This window comes from Macaca thibetana, chromosome 4 (assembly GCF_024542745.1).
Source record: "Macaca thibetana thibetana isolate TM-01 chromosome 4, ASM2454274v1, whole genome shotgun sequence".
NCBI classification, from domain to species: Eukaryota; Metazoa; Chordata; class Mammalia; order Primates; family Cercopithecidae; genus Macaca; species Macaca thibetana.
In genome coordinates, this window is record NC_065581.1 from 42,472,733 (window position 1) to 42,493,629 (window position 20,897).

The following is a 20,897-nucleotide window of genomic DNA, read 5'->3' on the forward strand; positions in this document are numbered from 1 at the left end:
GGTGGGCCAGCACCCTCAAATACCCTTCTAGTCCATTCTTTTCCTGAATCCAGCCAGTTTCCAGTGAAAATTAATTATGGAGACAATTTAGATAAGACTGAATCCCAGTTTTGCCAAAACCAGCCAGAGGCAGACAAAGGAAGTTTGGAGTTTGTTTTGGCTGCCCCTCACCACAATCCAAATTAAACCAGAATTTGCTAGTACCTCTTCCGTCCTGCCCTGCCAGCGCTTGGTGTCTCTTCCCTGTGCAGAGCCCAGTTTCAGGTCTGGTACATTCAGGTTCTGCTTTTGCCACTGTGTCCCGTTGGACAAATCATTGCCCATCTCTGGATCTCTATTTCTCCATCTATCAGTGAACTAGAAAATACCTATTTTTGACCCACTAAATTGATATTATGACCCACTGCTGGGCCATGAGCAGCAATTTGAAAAATACTGGACTAGATACCCTCTAATACTTGCAGTTCTCCAGGGCTGTGGCCCATGCTCTTCAACTGCTCATTGTCAACAGTCCTTCAAGCTCGTCTCCCTGATTATCACTTCCCTGCCCTCCCGCACACACACAGAATAAGGCTGGCACCCCAACACAGATCTAGGATCCTCCAGCCTGCTGAAAGGACTGGTGAATAGCCCCACACCTGGCTTCCTGAGAGAGAATGACCCCTTTCCCACCCCTCCCACCAACCCCAAATTCCCAGAACCAGAAATGGGAGTGTGGTCCCAAGAGAGAGACCCCACAGCACCAAGACTTGTTTTTCTATTCATAGCAGCTCCCTGTTGCCCTCAAAGCTACAGCTTCATTCTCCACCATCCCAGCCGCCCTCCCTGGATGCCATCCGTTATAAGCCATTTGTTCCTAATTGCGGAGATCCTGCTAATGACTTCTGAATGGGGGATGGGGGGAGGAGAGTTCAGCTTCATTAGCGAGACTGAGTTCTTAAGCTTGAGGGGGGATGGGGGCTGGGCTAGAAGAGGGTTTGGTTAGCAAGGCCTTCCGGGTGGCACCAGGCAAATGACCGGGAGCTGCTGGTGAAAGATCAATCATAATAGTGTTCGTCCAGGACCTACTGGGTGCCTGACAGTGTGCTGAGTACTCCATGTACACAGTCCCACGTGTTCTTCCCAGGAACCCCATGAAGAAAGTATGGGGTTGTTCCAGTTTTGCAGAAGAAGAAATGGAGGCCCAAAGAGATGGCAACTTGCCCAAGGTTACCCAGTATATGGTGGACCCAGAACTTGGATCCAGATCTCTCTTGAAGTCCATGCATGAATGGACAGTATGCCTCCCTTAGAGGGAAACTGGACATCATCCCCAAACCACAGAGCTGAGCATTTGGTTTTCAGTCCCAGGGGTAGAAGGAGGAAAAATATGAGGTTTGAGAGGCCAGATAGCTCCCAGTTTTCCACTCTGCCTAAGCCCCCTCTTCCTTCCTCCCCTAGGTTTTCCATAATGGCTTCTTCCTGGTGTGGGTATCTGAACACCTTTCTCACCCAGGGCTGTGTTTGGATATCTCTTGTCCGTAGGGAAGGGAAACTGAGCCCACTTTTCCCCTGGAGTTTCCTTTCTTGGTCTTCTTCCTCTACCTCCACCATCTTCACTTCCCCTTCTCACTGGAGGGCTAAACACATGCAGATTAGGGAGAAGGCAGATTTGAAGGCCTCACTGGACTGTGCATGGGATCATGGAGACCCCTCAGTGGGGTGAACCCTGAGCAGTCAGAGGTGTTTGGACTCTCCCACTTCCTAGCTGTGGAACCTCAGGCCTCAGTTTCCTTGTCGGTAAAATAGGGACATCAGTACCTGCTCCACCTAGCTCAGTGTTGTGAAGCTTCAGTTAAATGTTTGAAAAAGTGCTTTGGAAACTGCAAGGTAAATGCTAGCTGCTAAGCTTAGTGTCAGCCTGTGCCAGCCTCCCATATTCAGCCTAGACTAAAATGAATTTCGTGAGTGGGTATCGCATGTCTGCTCTGTGCTGGTGGTTGACGATGGGGGTTCACAGCTATATTTGACAACATCTGTGCTTTCAAGGAGGCCCCAGTCTGGTTGGCATATTCAAAGAAAGTGGGGCTGGGGATCTGCCAGAGTTAGAGTTAGGACCCATTATTTCCCACATCTCTCGGAGGTGGGCAGTCCAGTGGTCTCCAGGCCCCAGTGCCAGCAGGCAGTGTGAACACATCTGGTGCAGCAGCGTGGTAGATGTGACCCTCCTCGTTCGCCGTGTGAATTCGCCCTTCAGGTGGCGAGACTCCAGTTAGTGCTGCAGCCACCTCTGGGAAGCCTTCCCAGACTTCCCCAGGTAGAAGAAAGCCTTCTCTGAGCCCTGGCACCCACCCTCACTTCAGGCTAACTAGTTCCTAGTTCCTTATTCTTTTTTTTTTTTTTTTTTTTTTTTGAGACGAAGTCTCGCTCTGTTGTCGCCCAGGCTGGAGTGCAGTGGTGCCATCTCGGCTCACTGCAAGCTCCACCTCCTGGTTCACGCCATTCTCCTGCCTCAGCCTCCTGAGTAGCTGGGACTACAGGCTCCCACCACCATGCCTACTTAATTTTTTGTATTTTTAGTAGGGATGGGGTTTCACCGTGTTAGCCAGGATTGTCTCAATCTCCTGACCTCATGATCTGTCCGCCTCAGCCTCCCAAAGTGCTGGGATTACAGGCATGAGCCACTGTGCCCGGCCTATCATTCTTTATATAAGAGGCTATCATCACAGAACCTGAGCTGTGAGCCCTGGGGGGCAGAGGCCATGTTCTCTTTCTCTGTATCCCCAGCCACTAGCCTGGTCCCTGGCACGAAGCAGGTACTTCATAGATGTGAGAGGAGTGGGTGAGTGAGGACCTACATATGAGAAGAAATGGTGGGAGGGAAGCCTTGACCAGACCTAAGGTCTTACCTGGCTCTCATCTGGCCTAAAGGGGAGAGCCCTGGCCTGGGCACGAAGAAGGAAAGGGGTTGTGGGTGGGGGTGTGGGGGGAGGAAGGGCCTGTCACAGGGAGGGAGAGGTCTCAGGAATGAGATTGCAAGGCCTTGCCATTTTTTTCCTGTAAATCGTGTAATTTCATGCTCCAGGGGACCACAAAGTAAGAGAGTCAGTGGGGAGTGAATTCAACTCCCCTGGCCACCCCCCATCCCACCCCAGGAGACTGAGCAGGGCTCTGCCCCCAACTTCCCCCAGAAGCCCCTCCCCTGCTGCTCCGTCCTGTCCCCCAGGGATATGGAGTGCTTCATCTCCCCACCCCAACCAGTGTCCCTTTTGGGTCTCCTGGGCTGGCCAGCCTCTCTGAGCCATCTTCTTCCCCTACCCTTGTCCCCTGGCCTCTGATCCCTGTACCCCCTCCACCCTACCCTACCTCCACCTTTGGAGGACGAAGAGCACTTGTCAGTAGACTGGAGGGGTTTGTAAAAGGTAGTAGAGGCAGGGGCTCCTTCCTGATGACCACCTGACTCCCTGCCCTTCCTCACCCACCCACCCCACCCTTCCTCCTCTTTCCACAGAGCCTTTTGACTTAGAAAGGTCAGATTTCTGCTTTCTGAAGTGAATCTAGAAGAGGAGAAACATCCTGTTTCCCTCTGGAAGCCCAGGGCACTTCTCTGGGTGTGACATCCGGGGAAGGAGGTGGCCTGTGAGGAGCACACCAATCTGAGCTCCAGGTTTGCTGCAGGACACCTTCCCGTCAATAGGCCAGTGCATATTTAGATGCCCTCCTAAGACAAACTAGATTTAAAGCCTCAGGAGGCTCGGCTGTTCGCACTGATGATAAACAGGCGGGAAGGTGGATGTGTGTATATGCTTGCTACACAGTGGTCACTCTCTTTGCTTGTTGAGCGATGGGTAGTGCAGCCATATCCCACCTTAAAAGGTTTGCCTTGAAGGTGCTTGTGGTGGGGTAGGAGAATAGGGGTCCATATGGCAAAAACAAGTGAATGTGTGGACAGATGTGAAAGCGAGCCACAAGCGGGCGCATTTCGTCTAATAAGTGCACAGGGCACAAGGCTATGTTGGGGAGAGGCTGTAGGAGGTGAAGTGGAGAATTGTTGAGAGATTAATGAGAGTTGAAGGGAGTGAACACTTCCCGAATGCCGACTGGATGCCAAACATTGGTCCTTTAATCCCCCTAGTAATTTGGAGATGGGTAGTTTCCCAGTTTTGCAGATAAGGAGACTGAAGTGCAGAGAACTGGAATAACTTGCCCAAGGTCATAGCTGGCAGGCCGCACAGCTGGGATTCAAACCCAGGACTGCCTAAGTTTGAAGCCCTGTGTCAAGGGCTTGGATGCACCTGCACTGACTCCCAAAGGGGTCTTGAGCAATCTGGAAGCAGATAAGTTTTTGTGCTCCTGAAATGTGGATTCAGAACTTGCCTTCAAACCTCCCACTGAACCAGAGTGAGGACATAGAGGTCTTGATTGGCCTCATAGATAATTTCCTGGACCCTCCTGACCCCTCACTCCTACCAGATGTCTCACTTTACCTCCCAGGCCACTACTATTCCTTGACTGTCACACTGACCCACTAGAGCGATTCCTCCAACAATCTCCATATGCCTTTCACTCCTGTGACCCCTCTGGCTCAATTCAGTCTAAGCCACTGTGGCCACCAAGCCCACAGCACCATGGTCCATGCATCTCTGCTGATAGTTCACCTTTCAGAACTTGATCTAATTCCTCCAGCACCATGCATGTTCAATCCTTGAACTCAGAAAGTCACATAGTACTCAGACCTTGTGCCACTGACCCCAGGGCTCTTCCCTCATCCCCCCAAATGTGTGCTCTGGCTCCACAGTGAATACTACTTTTTTAGCCCCCAGACTGACCACCCAGTAAGGCAGTTGGCCTTGGAGCCAGGCTTCCTGGGCTCAAATCCTGGCTCTGATGCTGCCTAGCTGTGTGATCTTGGGTAAGTTACTTAACCTCCTAGAGACTCAGTTTCCTCATCTGCAAAATGGGGCAATAATCCCTACCTCACAGCCTTACAAAGGAAGATTAAATAAGCTCTTGCCTGTACAGTGCCTGACCCATAGTAGATGCTCAACAAATAGTACTGATTTACTAATGCCGTGAGTTCACCACCTTTATTTTCCTCTAGAGTCCCTTTTTGACCATGGGCCCTTCCATTTGCTGCCCCCGTTGGGTCCTAACAAAACTTCACTGGGTCCCAGGCTGAGTCTGTAGAGGCTTTGATCCCTGAACCCCTGACAGCTCTTCTCAGTGACTCCTACTGCCCTTATCCCAAGCCCTTATGGACCCATGACCCTGTGACCCCCAAGACCTTCCACCTTAACCTAAGCTCCTTCTCCTTACTGCCCCAAACACTCCCTAATCTCTGGATCCCACCCAGCCTCCCAGGCCATTGCTGACTCAGCCTCTGTCTTGCAGGCTCTCCAGGTGGCCCGGCAGTTCCTGCTGCAGCAGGCCTCAGGCCTGAGCTCCCCAGGGAACAATGACAGCAAACAGTCTGCCTCTGCTGTGCAGGTGAGGAGGAGAGCACCCTGCTGGCTCTGGGTTGGGCTGGAGAGTGGGCCTGGCACAGAGGGAGGGCAAGGACCCATTGGAGAACTGCTCTTGCCAGTTCCAACACCAAAAAGTGGGCAGCTTTTCAAAGGAAATACAGTCACTGCAGGGGTGGGGCAAAAAGACTTCCACTTTCTCTTGTCTCCACCTGATCAGCCACACCTTCTGCTAGCTTAGCCTCTTTATCCCTGTCACTCAAAGTTTGTCTGCAGCTCTCCCTGTCTCTTTGTACCTCTCTCACTGTTTCTTCTCCCCTGCCTCTTCCCTTTAGGATCTCTCTCGGTCACTTCTCATGTTTCTGCATCCCTGTGGGTCACTCCCTCTGTCCCTTTCTGTTCCTGTGTCTGGGTCTCGGCTCCTCCCAGGCGATCTCTGTTGCTGCAGTCACGTCACGAAGTTCCCCCTTCTCTTATCCTCCCCCCTTATCCCTCATCTACCAACTATCTCGCAGTCTCTCCATGCTTCCTGTCTCTTGATGTCTCTCTGTCTCTTTTGTTTTCCTTTGCACAATCTGCCCTTTTTTCCCCTTCTCCCTTCCCCCCAGCTTGCCAGCCCATCTGGCTGGCTGTGGGAGGGGAGATCTGTGGGGGTGGGTGGGGGGTGGGGGAGCCAGGCCTTCTGTTTACCTTTTGTGTCACAAAGAACTTGGGAGAATTGCAGTCTGAGTCCGGGTTGGGTCACTACTCGGGCAGCCGCTCCCCTCCCCCTCTGCCCAGCAGCCGGGCACCCATGCTCCCCCCACCCCTCCCCCAGCAGAGGGAGGCTCAGAATTGGGGAAAGGATTAAGCCAGGCTTTGAAAGGAAGTTTATCTAAGGGAAGAAAGGTGAGCATGGTTGGTCCTGAGCTGGAGGTGCTCTAAATTCTGGGGCTGGGTGCTGAGGGAAGTGAGGAGGAGGGTGGGGTGGGTGCAGGGTGCTCAGAGAAGGACCCAGGATCAGGCTTTGTCCTGGGTGGAGATTTCCAGTGCTCTGACAAAGTCTGGATTTTATGTAAAACAAGTTTATGTTTGGAAAAAGTTCATGGTGCCCAACAGATGTGCAGCCTTAGCAGTAACGCTCTTTTAAAATTCTTGACCCTAAGGAGACAAGCCTCAAAGGGGAGGAGCTGGGCAAAGATCAGGGCGTGGCCTGGGGTGGAGGAGGGGAAGACACTATCTGGAAAGTCAATAAAGAGAGGAAGAGAAAGATCTCATCAGGTTGAGATCTAAAAGGTTCTTATACCCATGCTGGTCAGGATTGGGTCTCTTTAAATTAATGACCCCCACATACACTCCTAGGTTTTGAAGTGTTTCTCCAGCTTCCACTCTGAATCCTCCCTGCCCTGGGCCCAGCTTAGAACAGGAAGGAGTAGGCTGGGCAACAGCAAACATTCCCCCAAACCAGAAAGGGGCAGCTGACCCAGGGGCAAGAGGGAAGGAGCTTGATGGTAGTGGGAGGGACTGGGGTCAGACGTCCAGAAGGACTGCTCAGCTAGGGATTAAGGGTCACAGATCTGAAATGATTGAGAGATGAAGGAAGACTATGGAATCTTCCTTAGGAAACTCCCTCCCTCCAAAAGAAGAGAGGCCTAGAGGTTTCAGGGTCAGAGAGACAGATAAAATGATCTTTTTCTCAGGCCTTCTCTCTCCTTGTCTCATTACTTCCAAAAATTGATTGATTGATTGATTCATTCATTCATTCATTCAACAAATACTTACTGAGTACACCCCAAACTAACAACTGACATTTACAGAGTGTTTACCATGAAGTGTAGACACTAAGCACTTTACAGCTATCTCATTTATCCTCACAGTTCTATGGAAGAGGTGCTGTTCTAGCCCCATCTTGCAGATGAGGAAACTGAGGCCCAGAGAGGTTATGAAACTTGTCCAGAGTTATACAACGAATAAAGGACAGAGTGAGGCATTTGAACCCAATAGCTCCAGAACTCACTTTTTTTTTTTTTTGAGATGGAGTCTCACTCTTGTTGCCCAGGCTGGAGAGCAATGGCATGATTTCGGCTCACCGCAACATCTGCTTCCCGGGTTCAAGCAGTTCTCCTGCGTCAACCTCCCGAGTAGCTGGGATTACAGGCTTGCACCACCACGCCCACCTAATTTTGTATTTTTAGTAGAGTTGTATTTTTAGTAGGTTTTAGTAGCGTTGTATTTTTAGGGTTTCTCCATGTTGATCAGGCTGGTCTCAAACTCCCAACCTCAGGTGATCTGCCCACCTCTGCCTCCCAAAGTGCTGGGATTACAGGCATGAGCCATCGTGCCCGGCCAGTAGAACTCACACTTTTAATCTCTGCATTGTGCTTGGCATGGTAATAATGCCAGTATTTGCCAGGTGTAGAAGCCTAGGCCAGATAGTTCTCAGGGTCTCAGGGAGATGGGGGTTCTTGGGGCCATGGAGCCATGCTCCCCCAGGAGCCTGGATTCCCCGCCTATATTGATCCCTCTATTTCTCCTCCAACCCTGGACACCTTCCTTGCCTTCTGCCCCTATTCCTAAGTTTATTATCTCCAAGGAGGTCAGATCCTTGTCCTGAAGTAGGGCTCAGGGCCTTGAAATGCTCTTCTGTGAGCTCAAGACTGGTGAGAGCAAGGCCTGGGCTCCCCACCTGAGCAGAAGAGTGCATCTTGAGCCTGAGTGCAGTGGATAATGGAGGGAGATCAAGGGCAGCTCCTTTCCCAGGGCTCCCCACAGAATGCTGCTCTGCTCCCCAGCAGGATTTTCTGCCCGCGCACCTCCCAGCCACGTTCACCACCCTTCTCCTCCAGAGTCAGCTTTAGAAGAGTTTCCAAAACTGTATCAGGTCTCCAGCTCCAGCCTAGTGAGGGGCCCTCCTTCCAGGCCTGGACCCCACCAGGGAGAAGGCTGTCATAGAAGGTGGCACAGGTGGCCGAGAGTTGAGGACATGGGGGGGGGCAAAGGTGGCTGGGGCCTTGGCTTCGTCCATCCCCATCTGGCATTTCCAGAAGTTCTTCTTTATATTGCGCTGCTATGTTTCCTTGCTGCAGCTACAGCCCAGAATTAGTTTGAGGCCTTCTGGTCATTTGCGGGAGAGTTTAAGCCAAACCAAACTCTGGCCTGATCTCCCCACATTGCCCCCACTCACAGGACCCCATACTTAAGAGACAATTTGGGTCCTTGACCCTGGCACCAAATTGCATTCGTTCCCACTCTCAGCCCCCAAATAAGCTTCCTGTGTGTCAGGCACTGTCCCTGTTCCTTCCAGTCAGACCATCCAGCTGAGCACACTGTATTCATGGCTGGGTGCATAGTCCCTGAGGGAGGGGCTGGAGGCAGCTGCCGGTGTTTGGCCCGGGGCTCACACGCCAGGGCTTCAGTTAGCACTTAGCTGCCCAACTACTCTCCAGATGCTTGACTCATGGGCCCTGCTGAGCCTGCTAGCTGCAGAGCACCCATCCCGAGGCATCTGAGCCTGGCGAGCGGCCAGCAGGGACACCAGAGGAGCTCCAGCTCAGTTCTCAGACCCCCAAGGGGCACAGGGAGAGGTGGATAAGGTCAACCAGCTCAAGAGATCAGCATGCGGCAGCCACTTCCCAGACCCTTTGTGACCCCAGTGGGCCACCTCAAGATGAGTGCACACCATGTAATCCATCCAGATCTCTGTAGCAGCCTCCACAGGCAGCTGCTCAGCCAAGTGGCAGGAGCAGCAAGTGCCAAGGAGGCCTTCCAAGGTCATCTCTTCCATTCCCCTGCGTCCAAGTAGGAAAGGCCACATCCTTTTTTTGCATGCCCCTGTCAGTGACTCACAGTCCTGGTGCCTGGAAAGATCTTCTGAGTGTCTGGTCTCAGTCTTTCCTGTTGCGGGCCACGTTCATCTCTAGTTCAGCTCTCACAGCAGTGAGAATGAGTGTCCTAGTGCCTTGGTCCTCAGTAACCTTTGTCTGGCAGTAACTTAAGGCACACCAGGGGAGGAGACAGAAGAGGGGAAAGGGAAAATCCAGAATGTTTTAAAAAGTGATTTTCTTCATGTTTACATGGAATTTAATGGCATACAAGTCACTTTCACCCCTGCTCCCACTGTCCCTTTGGGGTCAGGGTCAGGGCAGGTAATTTAACCTCTCTGGGCCTCAGTTTTCTCATCTCATCTGTGAGATGTTAATGATGATGACACCATCCTCACAGGGTTGCCCTGAAGATTCTATGAGATATACGTGTAAAGGGCTTAGCCAAGTGCCATGCCTGGCACGTAATAAGCAGTCAACAACATCCACTAATGATGCGGGGAGGGCAGGTGCCCCAAATCCCAGTTAGCCAACAGGGAAAGTGAGGCTTGGTGATTTCAAGACTAGTAAATATCAGGGACAAAAACCAAGGTCACCTGACCCAGAAATCTAGGGCTCTGAGCTCACCCCCACCAGGATGCCTCTCTTTGTTGGGCACCCCCTTGGGAGGAGGAAAGAAAGGACAGTGGTACTTGTTCCATGTCTTTGGATGGCAAAACCCACCTTCTTTGAGCAGCCTCCCCAGCTGCCTCTGGAACACCCAACAACAGACTTAGGGGCTGGCTCTGGTGTTGGATCTATGCCACTGTCTGCCTCCAACCCCAGGCCCCCACATCCACCCTTGCAGCCTGGCTTTCAGAGAGTCCTTCTGGGATATAACCATAGAGGAGGAAGTTAGCCTGTGGGATCTCAGCCATATCAGCCCCCTCAGCCTCCAGACATCCCACCTCCACATTCTCTCCCTAACCCTTCCCAAGACCTGCCCTGGGGTGGGGCAGGCAGCATAGGACGTGAAAACCCTGAGAGCTATGGAGTATGCAGACCTGGGCTTAAATCCCAACACTGCCACTTAAGGCCACCAGACTTTCCTAGTCTCCTCATTGGTAAAAATGAGGTTAAAAAAAAAAAAAAAAAAAAAATAAAAACACTTCTAAGGGTGCATCCCCCACTGGCCTAGAGGTCCCTTGGAGACTTCATTCACGTGGTATGCCCATGACTAAAGAGCTAGGTGTTACCCCTCCCAGGGCCCTGTGGATAGAGATGGGCTGGGATAGAGGAGTAAAGCCCAGGGGCAGGGACAGCCGCTAGTGGTGGGATGAGCAAGAGGTGTTGGGAGCAGTGGGATTCCCCGATGTCCTTGGATTCACTGTACCTCCCCGGTTGCTTCTCTGCCTGGGGATTTCCTAATCCATGGCTTAAGGGGTGGTTCAAGGCTGAGTCCTGCCCCTGCCAGGCATTGAAAAGAGAACCAACTCCTCCTCCCCTACCCCACAGGTGAGACTGAGGCTTGGGGGAGGACCCTGAGGACCTAGCCTGTCATAGCCTAGGACAAGTCCCTGCACAGCATTCCTCCCTGACTGGGCTAGCCCTATACCCTTCCCTTCCTGCTCTGGGGCTGCCAGAGGGGCCTCTGAGGTGCCAGGGAAGGCATTTCAGCTCCGGGGGGCAAACACTTAGTGAGTACCTACTGTGTGCCAGGCACTCTGCCAGAGCTTGGAAGTGAGAGAGGAAATTATAGAAGAGTCCTGTATGCATGAGGTCACAGAGTGGAGGGGGCAGCAGACAGCCCCATCAGAGCACCTGTCCTGCTAAAACGGGAACAAGACAGAATAGCAGCTGAGACCTGCCCGTCCATGACTGCACAAGCCTGGGGGGTTCAGGGGAGGTGGGGCTGGGAAGAGAATGATGTCATTGCTTTTCTCTGAATCTTTTCCCTATAGCTGGATTCTTTGGGCCTTCTTTAGAGGCCTGACCCAGGGCAGGGGGCAGAAAGCTGTTATACTTTGAGAATCCTGAATGTTCCAGCCTAGAAGGAATCATCTCTTACAGCCCAGTCTCCTATGTTTTATGTTTGAGGAGACCGAAACATGAGAGAGGGAAAGTGACTTGCTAGAGTCACACAGCCAGTTCAGTGCAGAGCTAGGAGCAGAAGCCTGCCCTGCTAACTCCCTGCCTGCTGTTCTTCCCACCCCACCCTAGACATAGCTACACACATGCACACACACCAGGACCAGGATGGCACCAAGAGCACTCCGTGGGCTTCAGCTCTGGCCACTGTGTGTGCCCTCCAGGCAGGTGTGCTGGGGTGTGTGAGAGGAGACAAAGTGCAGGTCCTCGTGCAAAGGTGGGCCACGTTTTGAATCCTTCCCATGCTGTAGACTGCCCTCCCAGCCAGGCCCACCTTGCAGGAAGTGGTCTCAAAATAGACTGTGTGAGACTATGGGTGGCCTAGTGTGCTGCCCCTCCCCATTACTGGGGGGAACCAGCCAAAGCATGGGTTCTGCTGACCAGTGTCACTTCCTGCTCTGAGGACAGCACGTCCTATGGTAATAGCCAACCCTTATATGCACTTGCTGTGTGCCAGGCCTTGTTTTAAGTATTCACTGATTAGTCCTCATGGTGACCTGAATAGGTAGGCACTATCACTGTTTTCATTTTAGAGATAAGGAAAACAGACAACAAGGAGGTAAGTCACCGTTCAAAGAGAGAGACAGCCAGCAGGTGGCAGAGCCAGAATTGGAACCCAGGCAGCCTCCCTGGGAGCCATTCTGCCACGCTTTGAGTGGGGCCCTGGGTGGTGCCTCCTCCTGGGGTGGGGTCGAGGGGACGGGGCTAACGGGCCGAATCCCGCAGGTGCCTGTGTCGGTGGCCATGATGTCGCCGCAGATGCTTACCCCGCAACAGATGCAGCAGATCCTGTCACCCCCGCAGCTGCAGGCCTTGCTCCAGCAGCAGCAAGCCCTCATGCTCCAGCAGGTGAGTCTGGCCCCAGGGCAGCTGGTCCCTCCTCCTCTGCCTGACCTGGCTCCTCCCACCCTGTTTACACCTCACCAAGGGCCCAAGCTGTCCCAGAAACCAGAGAGACTGCTCAGGCCAGACTGATCTGCATTCCTCTAGGGTAGTGGGGAGGGGTCAAAGGTCAGGCATCTCTCATGGCAGCCCTGCCCCCACAATACTCCCGCTCCTCCCTCCCTGCAATGCTGGCCCCAATTCTGTCTCCTGAACAGGGAAGGGCAAAGTACTGGAACATCCTGGCACCTTGTCCCCTATGACCTGTTCAGGAGATCCACCAAAAGCTGGGAGGGTTCAGAGCTGTGGGAATGAACCTACTCCATCCCTTGCCCCCTCCCTCTCCACCCAGACGTGCTCAGGGCCCCTCCAGGCTGACTGGGGAAAGCTAGGCCATGTTTTAGGGAAACTCCCTTCTCCTGCCCCCAGGAGCCCAGATGGGACAGGGCTGGGGTTGTTGTGGGGATAGCAGTCCCCTGCCAGTGGTAACCTTCCCCCACCCCCCAGCTGCAGGAGTACTACAAGAAGCAGCAGGAGCAGCTCCACCTGCAACTCCTCACCCAGCAGCAGGCTGGGAAGCCACAGCCCAAAGAGGTAAGGGGCCGTAGTAGGGGCCACCACCGCCTTCACCCCCTGCCCGGAGGCTGGGTGTCCAGAGCCAGTCACGAGGGAGTTGCCTTGCAGGAATAGTAGAAAAATCAAGGTTGAGGAAGGGGATCAAGGAGCAGTGTGGGGGAAATGAGGATGGTGGGTCTTGCGCGTCTCCATCTCCCCTCATCTTCATTCATTCTTTCTCTCCTTGCCTCGTGGTGGTGTCTCTGTGCACATGGGTGTAGACAGGTGTGTACGTGTCACCCCCGTGTGTGGCGTCTGCCGGGCCACGCTCGTGTGCAGCTGCCTTGTGGTCACACCATCTTCCTGTACCCTTGTCTCTTCGTGACCCAGCACCTCAGCCCTCCCCTCCTTGTCCTGCAAATCTCTGAGTCCCTCAGCAAACCACCTCCCCTTACCTCAGCCTGCCCCCAGCTTCTTCCCATTCTTGTCATGACTTGCCCAGCCGCCCCTCAGTCTCCTCTCAGAGCTCCCCAGACTACACCCCCTGCCCCATCGGAGCTTCTATACCAGGCCCTGGAGGCCCTTCTCCCATGGGTCCCAGACCTGTACATCTCTCCTGCTGCCCAACCACAGTCCCAAGCTCTCAGTTTCCTCTTCCCAGAAGGCTGCCCTGACACCCAGGCATTCTCCAGTACCCCCAGCCTCCCCCTCCGCAGTCTTATAATTGCTCTGTTATTGGCAGGTAAATCTCTAGGCTAAGTTTATCCTGTGTCTGTGTATTGAATAGCTAGCCCCCACCCTACCCCATGCTTCCCACCCCCAGCAGGCAGGCGGAGACATCTCTGCCTCTCAACCCACCCAGGACATGCTTGGCTTCTGGGGCTCAAAAGAGACTTGCTGACAGCTTGACTTGTCAGTGCCTGTGTGAAGAACTGAATGGGTGGGGGTAGGTAGAGTGGGTGAGCCAGCAAGCACAGGGCGCCTGGGCAGTGGTGATGTGACTCTTCTCCGAGCCTGGATCCCAGTGAGTCCCGTCAGACTCCTTGATTCTGTGTATCTAAAAAGCAAGAGAGGAAAAGAGCTGGGGGAGAGAAAACTCCCTCCCCAGAGCAGAAGGGGGGCACCCCGGGCATGTAGGAAGAGTGCCCTCCAGGCAGGAGTGGCCCCCAGAATCTGACAGGCTCATCGATCATTGTGATGAGGCCCCCCCCAGGCGTGCACAGCTGCGGTGCAGGGAGCTGAAGCAGCGGAAGGAGGGAGGCGGGAGGAGGGAGGGCGTCGTGCTGCGTGTCTGGGTCTGGCTGTGTGTGTTTGCGCGCGTGCGTGCGTGCGTGCATGCGTGTGTTTACTGCGAGGAGGCATGCAGCCTTATGGAAGCTGGGCCGGGAGCAGAGACACTGCAGCTGCAGACGCCACAACGACAGCTCCAGGAGCTGACAGGCCCTGGGAGGGGGTGGCCGCAGGGTGGGGGCCAGATGGCATGCCTGAAGCTGATGGCACCCCTCTCTGCCCGCCCCCTCGGGCCCCTCACCAGGCGCTGGGGAACAAGCAGCTGGCCTTCCAGCAGCAGCTCCTGCAAATGCAACAGTTGCAGCAGCAGCACCTGCTCAACCTGCAGAGGCAGGGGCTGGTCAGCCTGCAGCCCAACCAAGCCTCGGGGCCCCTCCAGACCCTTCCGCAAGGTGAGCACCCATCACTCCTCCCCTCCCAGCCCCAACCCCACAGCCCTGCCTGTACCCAAGAGCTGGCAGCCCCTGCTCTTGGGGCCAGGTAGAAAGCCGAGCATTCGTGGGGCCCTGCCAGCCTCCCCTGTCTCTCCCACAGCAGCTGTTTGCCCAACAGACCTGCCCCAGCTGTGGAAGGGTGAGGGTGCCCCCGGGCAGCCTGCCGAGGACAGCGTCAAGCAGGAGGGGCTGGACCTCACTGGCACGGCCGCCACCGCTACCTCGTTCGCCGCTCCCCCCAAGGTCTCACCCCCCCTCTCCCACCATACCCTGCCCAACGGACAGCCCACTGTGCTCACATCTCGGAGAGACAGGTATGGGGCCCAGGCTGGGAGGGGCACCAAAGCCCTCCCTGGGGGTAGACCTGGCCCCCAACCCCCCCGAGGGCTGACTCTGTGATGGGGACTGGGAGGGAGGGGGTGGAGCCCAGGGACCAGAGGTTCATTCCCTCTCCTGGGGTGTACAGATGGTGCTTGGCCACTAGGAAACCTGTATTAAGGACAGAAATGTCACCAGCAGGGGAGCTGGTGCTCAGCTGACTACAGGGCCGCTGGGGTCTTCAGGGTCCCTGATCGGCCACCTCCCTGCTGTCCTCCCAGCTCTTCCCACGAGGAGACCCCCGGCTCCCACCCCCTGTACGGACACGGAGAGTGCAAGTGGCCAGGCTGTGAGACCCTGTGCGAAGACCTGGGCCAGTTTATCAAGTAGGTGTCACCCCTAGCCCCTCCCCCAGCAGCCTTTCCCCACAGGGCCCCTCCCCCATCCCTGCCCACTAGCTTGCCCCTTCTTGGGGCCCTCCTCACTAGCTGTACTACTGTCCTCACTCCAGGGGGTTCTAGTTCTTTCTCTGCCCCCCACGGACTCCCTGATCTCCCACTCCCTATCCCATCTATATTTCTGGGCCTGCATTTCTCCGACCCCATCCCCAGCAGAGCGTGCGGGTAGGAGAAGGAGAGGACAAACATAAGCATTTCTCCTCCCCCCACCCTCCCCAGCTCCTCTCCAGCCTCAGCCCCGGGGAGTGATGGCGAGTGACAGGCTGAGGGCCACAGACAGGCAGGGCGGGAGGTGGACAGGCAGCTGGCAGCAGGCGGCCAGCTGCCACAGCCGTGCCAGGCTCTGTCACTGACTGATTAACTCCACTGTCTCCCAGACCCTTGCAGCATCAGGGTCAAACAAATTGTTTTCACGCTTCGTCAGAGGTTTACTTAATTAGTTCATTTGCAATTAGATCTCTCTGTAGCTGGGATTTTAGCAAAGACATCAAAGGAGGCTGACGAGAAGGGAGAAGCCTTCCTCCATTGCCCCGTTTTCCCACCTCTTTCTCTTCTTTGTATCTCTTGGTCTGTCTGCTTTTCAGGCCGTGGGTGGGATTAGAGGATAGGATGGGAGGATGGTGGCAGCAGGAAAACTGGAGGCAACTTTCTCTCCTCCCTTCCCCTTGAAGACACCTCAACACAGAGCATGCCCTGGATGACCGGAGCACAGCCCAGTGCCGGGTACAGATGCAGGTGGTGCAGCAGCTGGAGATCCAGGTGTGGCCCGGAAGATGCTGGGGAGGGACGTGGCGGACTCCAGCCCCTGCCCACCCACAGCACTGACTTGCTAGGTGGGCTCTGTTGGGAGGGTCTCATGGAAGGGTCCTATGGTCAAAGCCACCATCTTATGCTTTCTAGGTCCTAATGACCATGGTTGTGAGGTGAGGACAGCTGGATTCTGAGGGGTAAACCAAGGTTGGGGGCGTCTCTGCTGGGAGGTCCAGAAGAGACTCATGCTACATAGAAACATCAAAAATAATATTAACAGCTAACATATGGAGCACTTACTTTGTGCTGTACTAAATACTTTATATAACTCAAGGAATCCTCTCAACAACCTTATGTGGTGGGTACCATTATTGTCCCCATTTTCCAGACGGAGAAAACAGGCCCACAGAGCTCAAGTAACCTGCCTGTGAGCGGCAGAGCTGGGATTAGAACCCAGGAAGCCTGGCTCTCCCAGGGGAGCCTCCCAGCTACTTGGGAGGGGACACTCGGCAGCACAGGGTTCCTAGGAAGCTACTCAGGGCAGCTCCTCTGTGCTTACCCCTCTCCCTCCAGCACCTGCCCGTCACCCTCAGCCCTGCCATGAGAGGGTGGTCATGAAAGACCCATTGAGTTTATGAATGGGGTGTCTGAGCCATTCATCCATTCCTGCATCTGCATTCAGTATGTGAGGCCCTCACACACAAGTGCCACTGCACAAGGCACAGTGGCCACCCCCTGTGGGTGGTGAGGAAGAAGCCCCCCAACATGTAGAGGCAGGGATAAGCTCCAGCCAGGACGCACTGGGAAGGCTCAAATGGTTGCCATCCAGGGGAGAAAGGGAGAGGCTTCGTGGAGCTGGCAGCCCCTGAGGGGCAGAGCATTGCTGAGGCCTCCCTGGAGCGGGGGAGAGAGGGAGCTGGGATGCTGAGGCAAGGAGGCGAATGGGGGTGGGAACCGGTGACCTTCTGAAGGGCCTGGCGGTGGAGGGATGGGACAACACTACCTCCAGGGTTCAGCCTCCTGCTCACCTCCTGCCTTGCCACCCTCCACAGCTCGCCAAGGAGAGCGAGCGGCTGCAGGCCATGATGGCCCACCTGCACATGCGGCCCTCGGAACCCAAGCCCTTCAGCCAGCCAGTGAGTGCTGCTCCCCTCCCCGCCCCTCCCAGAGCCTTCCACGGACCCGGAGCCTTGGGACCCCCACCCTCGGGCACTGGTCTCAGTACCCTCCCCGTTGCTCACAGCTGAACCCGGTCCCCGGCTCCTCCTCATTCTCCAAGGTGACCGTCTCTGCAGCAGACTCATTCCCAGATGGTCTCGTGCATCCCCCGACCTCGGCCGCAGCCCCTGTCACCCCCCTACGGCCCCCTGGCCTGGGCTCTGCCTCCCTGCATGGTGGAGGCCCAGCCCGTCGGAGAAGCAGTGACAAGTTCTGCTCCCCCATCTCCTCAGGTGAGGGTGGGCTGGGGGCTGCAGGGTGATAGCAGAGTGAGGCTGTTTTTCCCAGCTGAGCCCATGTCTGGCTGCCTCATCCTCTGCCTGTCTCCCCAGAGCTGGCCCAGAATCATGAGTTCTACAAGAACGCCGACGTCCGGCCCCCCTTCACCTACGCCTCCCTCATCCGCCAGGTGAGCAGGGCAGGTAGGAGGAGGGTAGGGAATGGCACACAGGCTGCTTCCCCAGCCCCCAGCACACCCCTGCCTCCAGGAGGGTCCTGGGGCCAATGGAGCTGTCCCGTTCCCTCTCACATGGCCATCTTCCCTCTCTGCTATGCGGGGCTATCCTGCGGGCTGGGCCCCGTCAGCCTGCTGGGTAGGGTCATGTGTCTCTGGGGGTGTACACACTGCTCTTCCTGCTGACACCCACCTTGACATTTGTGTGCTGATTTCCATGTACACGGCACCCCATGATAGATTTAGAGTCGCTCTTCGTCTGTCTGCTTCCTCTTTCCTCCCTCAAGCCCATGATCTTCATGTCACCAGTGTTCACATAGTATTCACACTCAAGCGTGAACATACATGGACACGTATGTTCTCCCTGATACACAGGCATGTACACCCTCACACACTCTCTCTCTCTCACACACACACACACACACACACACAGTGCTTAGTGTGCCTTTTGCCAAAATCAGGATAAATTCCAAACAGCCTCCACCTCGTGGATGTCTATCCCAAGAAAGACAGGACTGACTGCTTTCACCCTCAGTCCAGGGCTGGGTACTAAAGGCATTTCCTCTCCAGAAGCAGCTCCAGTCCTTTTTGCACAAATATATAGCCCTTGGAAGCTCCTGCCCTCTTTATCCTTGGCCGGGCTGTAACCAGCCTGTCTGTCTCAGGGGACCCACCAGCCACCACCCATCTTGTTATCCACACATTTCTGAGCAGGTCTTCTCACAAGGTGAGCTCGGGGCCAGGCAGAAGGGAGAGAAACTGGGGGAGGGATCCCAGAGGTGTGACCCTTCGAGGCCCAGGCTGACTGTCCCTTTGCTTGTTCCTTGCCCGCAGGCCATCCTGGAAACCCCTGACAGGCAGCTGACCCTGAATGAGATCTATAACTGGTTCACCAGGATGTTCGCCTATTTCCGCAGAAACACTGCCACCTGGAAGGTGAAGCAGGCCCCTTCCACCTTCTGGGCCCCAGTCACCCTTGGACTTACCATATCCCGTGGAGACCAAGGCTGCCTAAACAATTAGTTCCCTAAACAATTAGTCCTGCAGAAACAGCCACCCAAGAGCCCAGCCAGGGCTGCGTGCCCACGCCCACCTCAGCAGGAGCCGTGGATTGTTCCATAACCTCCTTTTAGGGATCCCTTTCTTCCAGCCTGGTGCTGCCTCCTTTCTGGGAAGCAATCCTTCTCTAGGGCACACCCCCAAGGGCCCCAAAGATGCCAGCCCCATGAAGTAGGGCCTCTAGGAATTGTTGATGCCCAAGTTGGCTTAAGGTACATGTTCTGAAGCCTGGGCTGGGGCTAGGAAGGTGCAGGTATAGACACATGGATGGACCAAGAGCCGTGGACCACACTCTGGGGCACTGACGGCACTCACAGCCCTCCCCAGCACTGCCGTCCCTGGCAGGAAGATAATTGTCTCCATCCAATTAGTCATTTCAACACCTTCAGCCGTAAGTTTTCCTGGGAGAGCAGAAGCAGGCAAGAGGGGGACCCTAGAAAAATAGGACACAGAGATGCTAGGGCACTAGGCCATTTATTTTTCTATAGCCAAAAGGGGTGCGTGTGTGTGTGTCAAGGTGGGAGGGCGATATCTAAATTGGGAGAGTGGGCGGGGTCGGGGGGGCGGGGCAGGGGGAAGGAGGAGAGAGTGTTGGCCCCTGCAGGGAAGCTTAGACATCGGGAAGGACTCTTATCTCAGAACCTTAATTGGATCCCTGGCTCTTGAGTCCCCCTGCTGGCCACTGAAGAAACTGCAGTTAAACGGGCTACCTCCCCCAGTCCCACTAGGTTTCAACAAGTGTCACTGAGCCCCTCCTCCCCACCAGCGCCCAGGACTTGGTGGGGTCTGCACAGTGCCTGCCTACCTTTGCCCTGGGAGTATGCTAAATGCAGCCGAAGGGACTGCATCATGACTTTCATATCCCCATGCCCAATTCCCAAAGCTTAGGAGAGAAGCTGGGAGGCTGGGACAGCTGCTCTAATTGGCTGTGAGTGATGTCATTTTCTGCCAACCACATTCCTGCCCTCTTTCTGAGCCAGCAGGGCTTGCTTGGGACCACCTGGTCCAGTCTCCAACCTCCAAGTCAGTTCGGATACCAGATTTTTATAAATGATAGAGCCCTACAAACGTAAGGGATCGTTATAATTATTACCTAATGTTGAATAATGCATATTAATCCTTTGCCTTTAGGGGTAGCAATATAGAGCTTCCTTTCCATAAGACAGCCTCCTTTTTGGGGGCAAAGTACTGCGAAGCCACCTTCCTTCCTTCCTTCCTTCTGTCTTGCCTGTTATGCCCTGCTGCAATTAATTCTCTCTTGAGGTCAGATTAGGTGACTTCTTTAAACCACTCAGTGACCATCCTGAAGCCACCCCCCAATATTCTAACCCTGCCACCCTTGCCCAGCTCCGCCTTTGACATCTCTGTGGTGTGTTTCTCCTTCCTAGTTCTTCACCCCCATCTCCCCTCACCTAGTCTAGGGTCCAGTAAGAAGCATCTGGGCTAGGGAAAGTGGTGGTGACTTTCCCTGTTAGCAGTACTCTGCTGCTGCCTTTGTTGCCCGAGGAAACTTTCTGAGCCTTCCTCATGGCACAACAGAATCCATCCAACTTGAGGTCCACTTTGACCTTCTGGTTTTTTTCAACCAAATTCATTCATGTTACTTTGGAAATACGCCATCTACACCCAACTCTGCTTCCCTTCTACCTCTACTTTCCACTCATTTCTCAGCCCCTCAGGTCATCTCTCCTCCTCTCCCACATTATGTGTGCTTCCTTCTTTCCCTTCTTCACCTTTGCTGGCTCCCACCCTGAGATACTTTCCACCTCAGACCAGGGCAGAAGGGTTGGGAGCCGGCATGGTGTGGGCCCAGCCAGCTGCCGTTCATCCAGGGACAGAGCTGCCATCTGCCAAGCTGATGGTCCTTGCTGGCCCTCCCTGTGTCCATCCCCTCCCAAGGCCCGTGTTGTGGGCCCGTCCTTTTGTTTACGCAGCCCCCGCCAGACCCCTTAAATTGCCGTTAATGTTTCAGCGTAACGAATTAGTCTCTCATCACGAATCAGGCTTCGAAATGAGGGAAAAAAGCCCCGGTGAGGCCATCCTCGGAAATTGGGGTCATTCTCATTTGCAAAGCGGAGGATCGGAGCCCCATAATGCGGGCAAATTTATTC

General features: G+C 54.7%; 2 protein-coding genes across 10 annotated transcripts in view; both read left to right on the forward strand.

Moving 5' to 3' along the window:
- TOMM6 (translocase of outer mitochondrial membrane 6) overlaps positions 1–20,897 on the forward strand; it is a 657,333-nt gene that overhangs the window by 444,824 nt on the left and 191,612 nt on the right. The window lies entirely within an intron of this gene.
- FOXP4 (forkhead box P4) overlaps positions 1–20,897 on the forward strand; it is a 54,401-nt gene that overhangs the window by 26,492 nt on the left and 7,012 nt on the right. For 2 of the 6 annotated variants that reach the window (XM_050789452.1, XM_050789453.1), the window contains 11 exons: positions 5,371–5,466; positions 12,095–12,217; positions 12,758–12,844; positions 14,340–14,487; positions 14,630–14,843; positions 15,129–15,233; positions 15,977–16,064; positions 17,108–17,191; positions 17,299–17,506; positions 17,606–17,682; positions 18,562–18,663. In XM_050789452.1, the coding sequence (XP_050645409.1) occupies positions 5,371–5,466; positions 12,095–12,217; positions 12,758–12,844; positions 14,340–14,487; positions 14,630–14,843; positions 15,129–15,233; positions 15,977–16,064; positions 17,108–17,191; positions 17,299–17,506; positions 17,606–17,682; positions 18,562–18,663 (1,332 nt within the window). The remainder of the gene's footprint in view (positions 1–5,370; positions 5,467–12,094; positions 12,218–12,757; positions 12,845–14,339; positions 14,488–14,629; positions 14,844–15,128; positions 15,234–15,976; positions 16,065–17,107; positions 17,192–17,298; positions 17,507–17,605; positions 17,683–18,561; positions 18,664–20,897) is intronic. The other 4 variants (XM_050789457.1, XM_050789456.1, XM_050789454.1 and 1 more) reach the window with 4 other exon arrangements.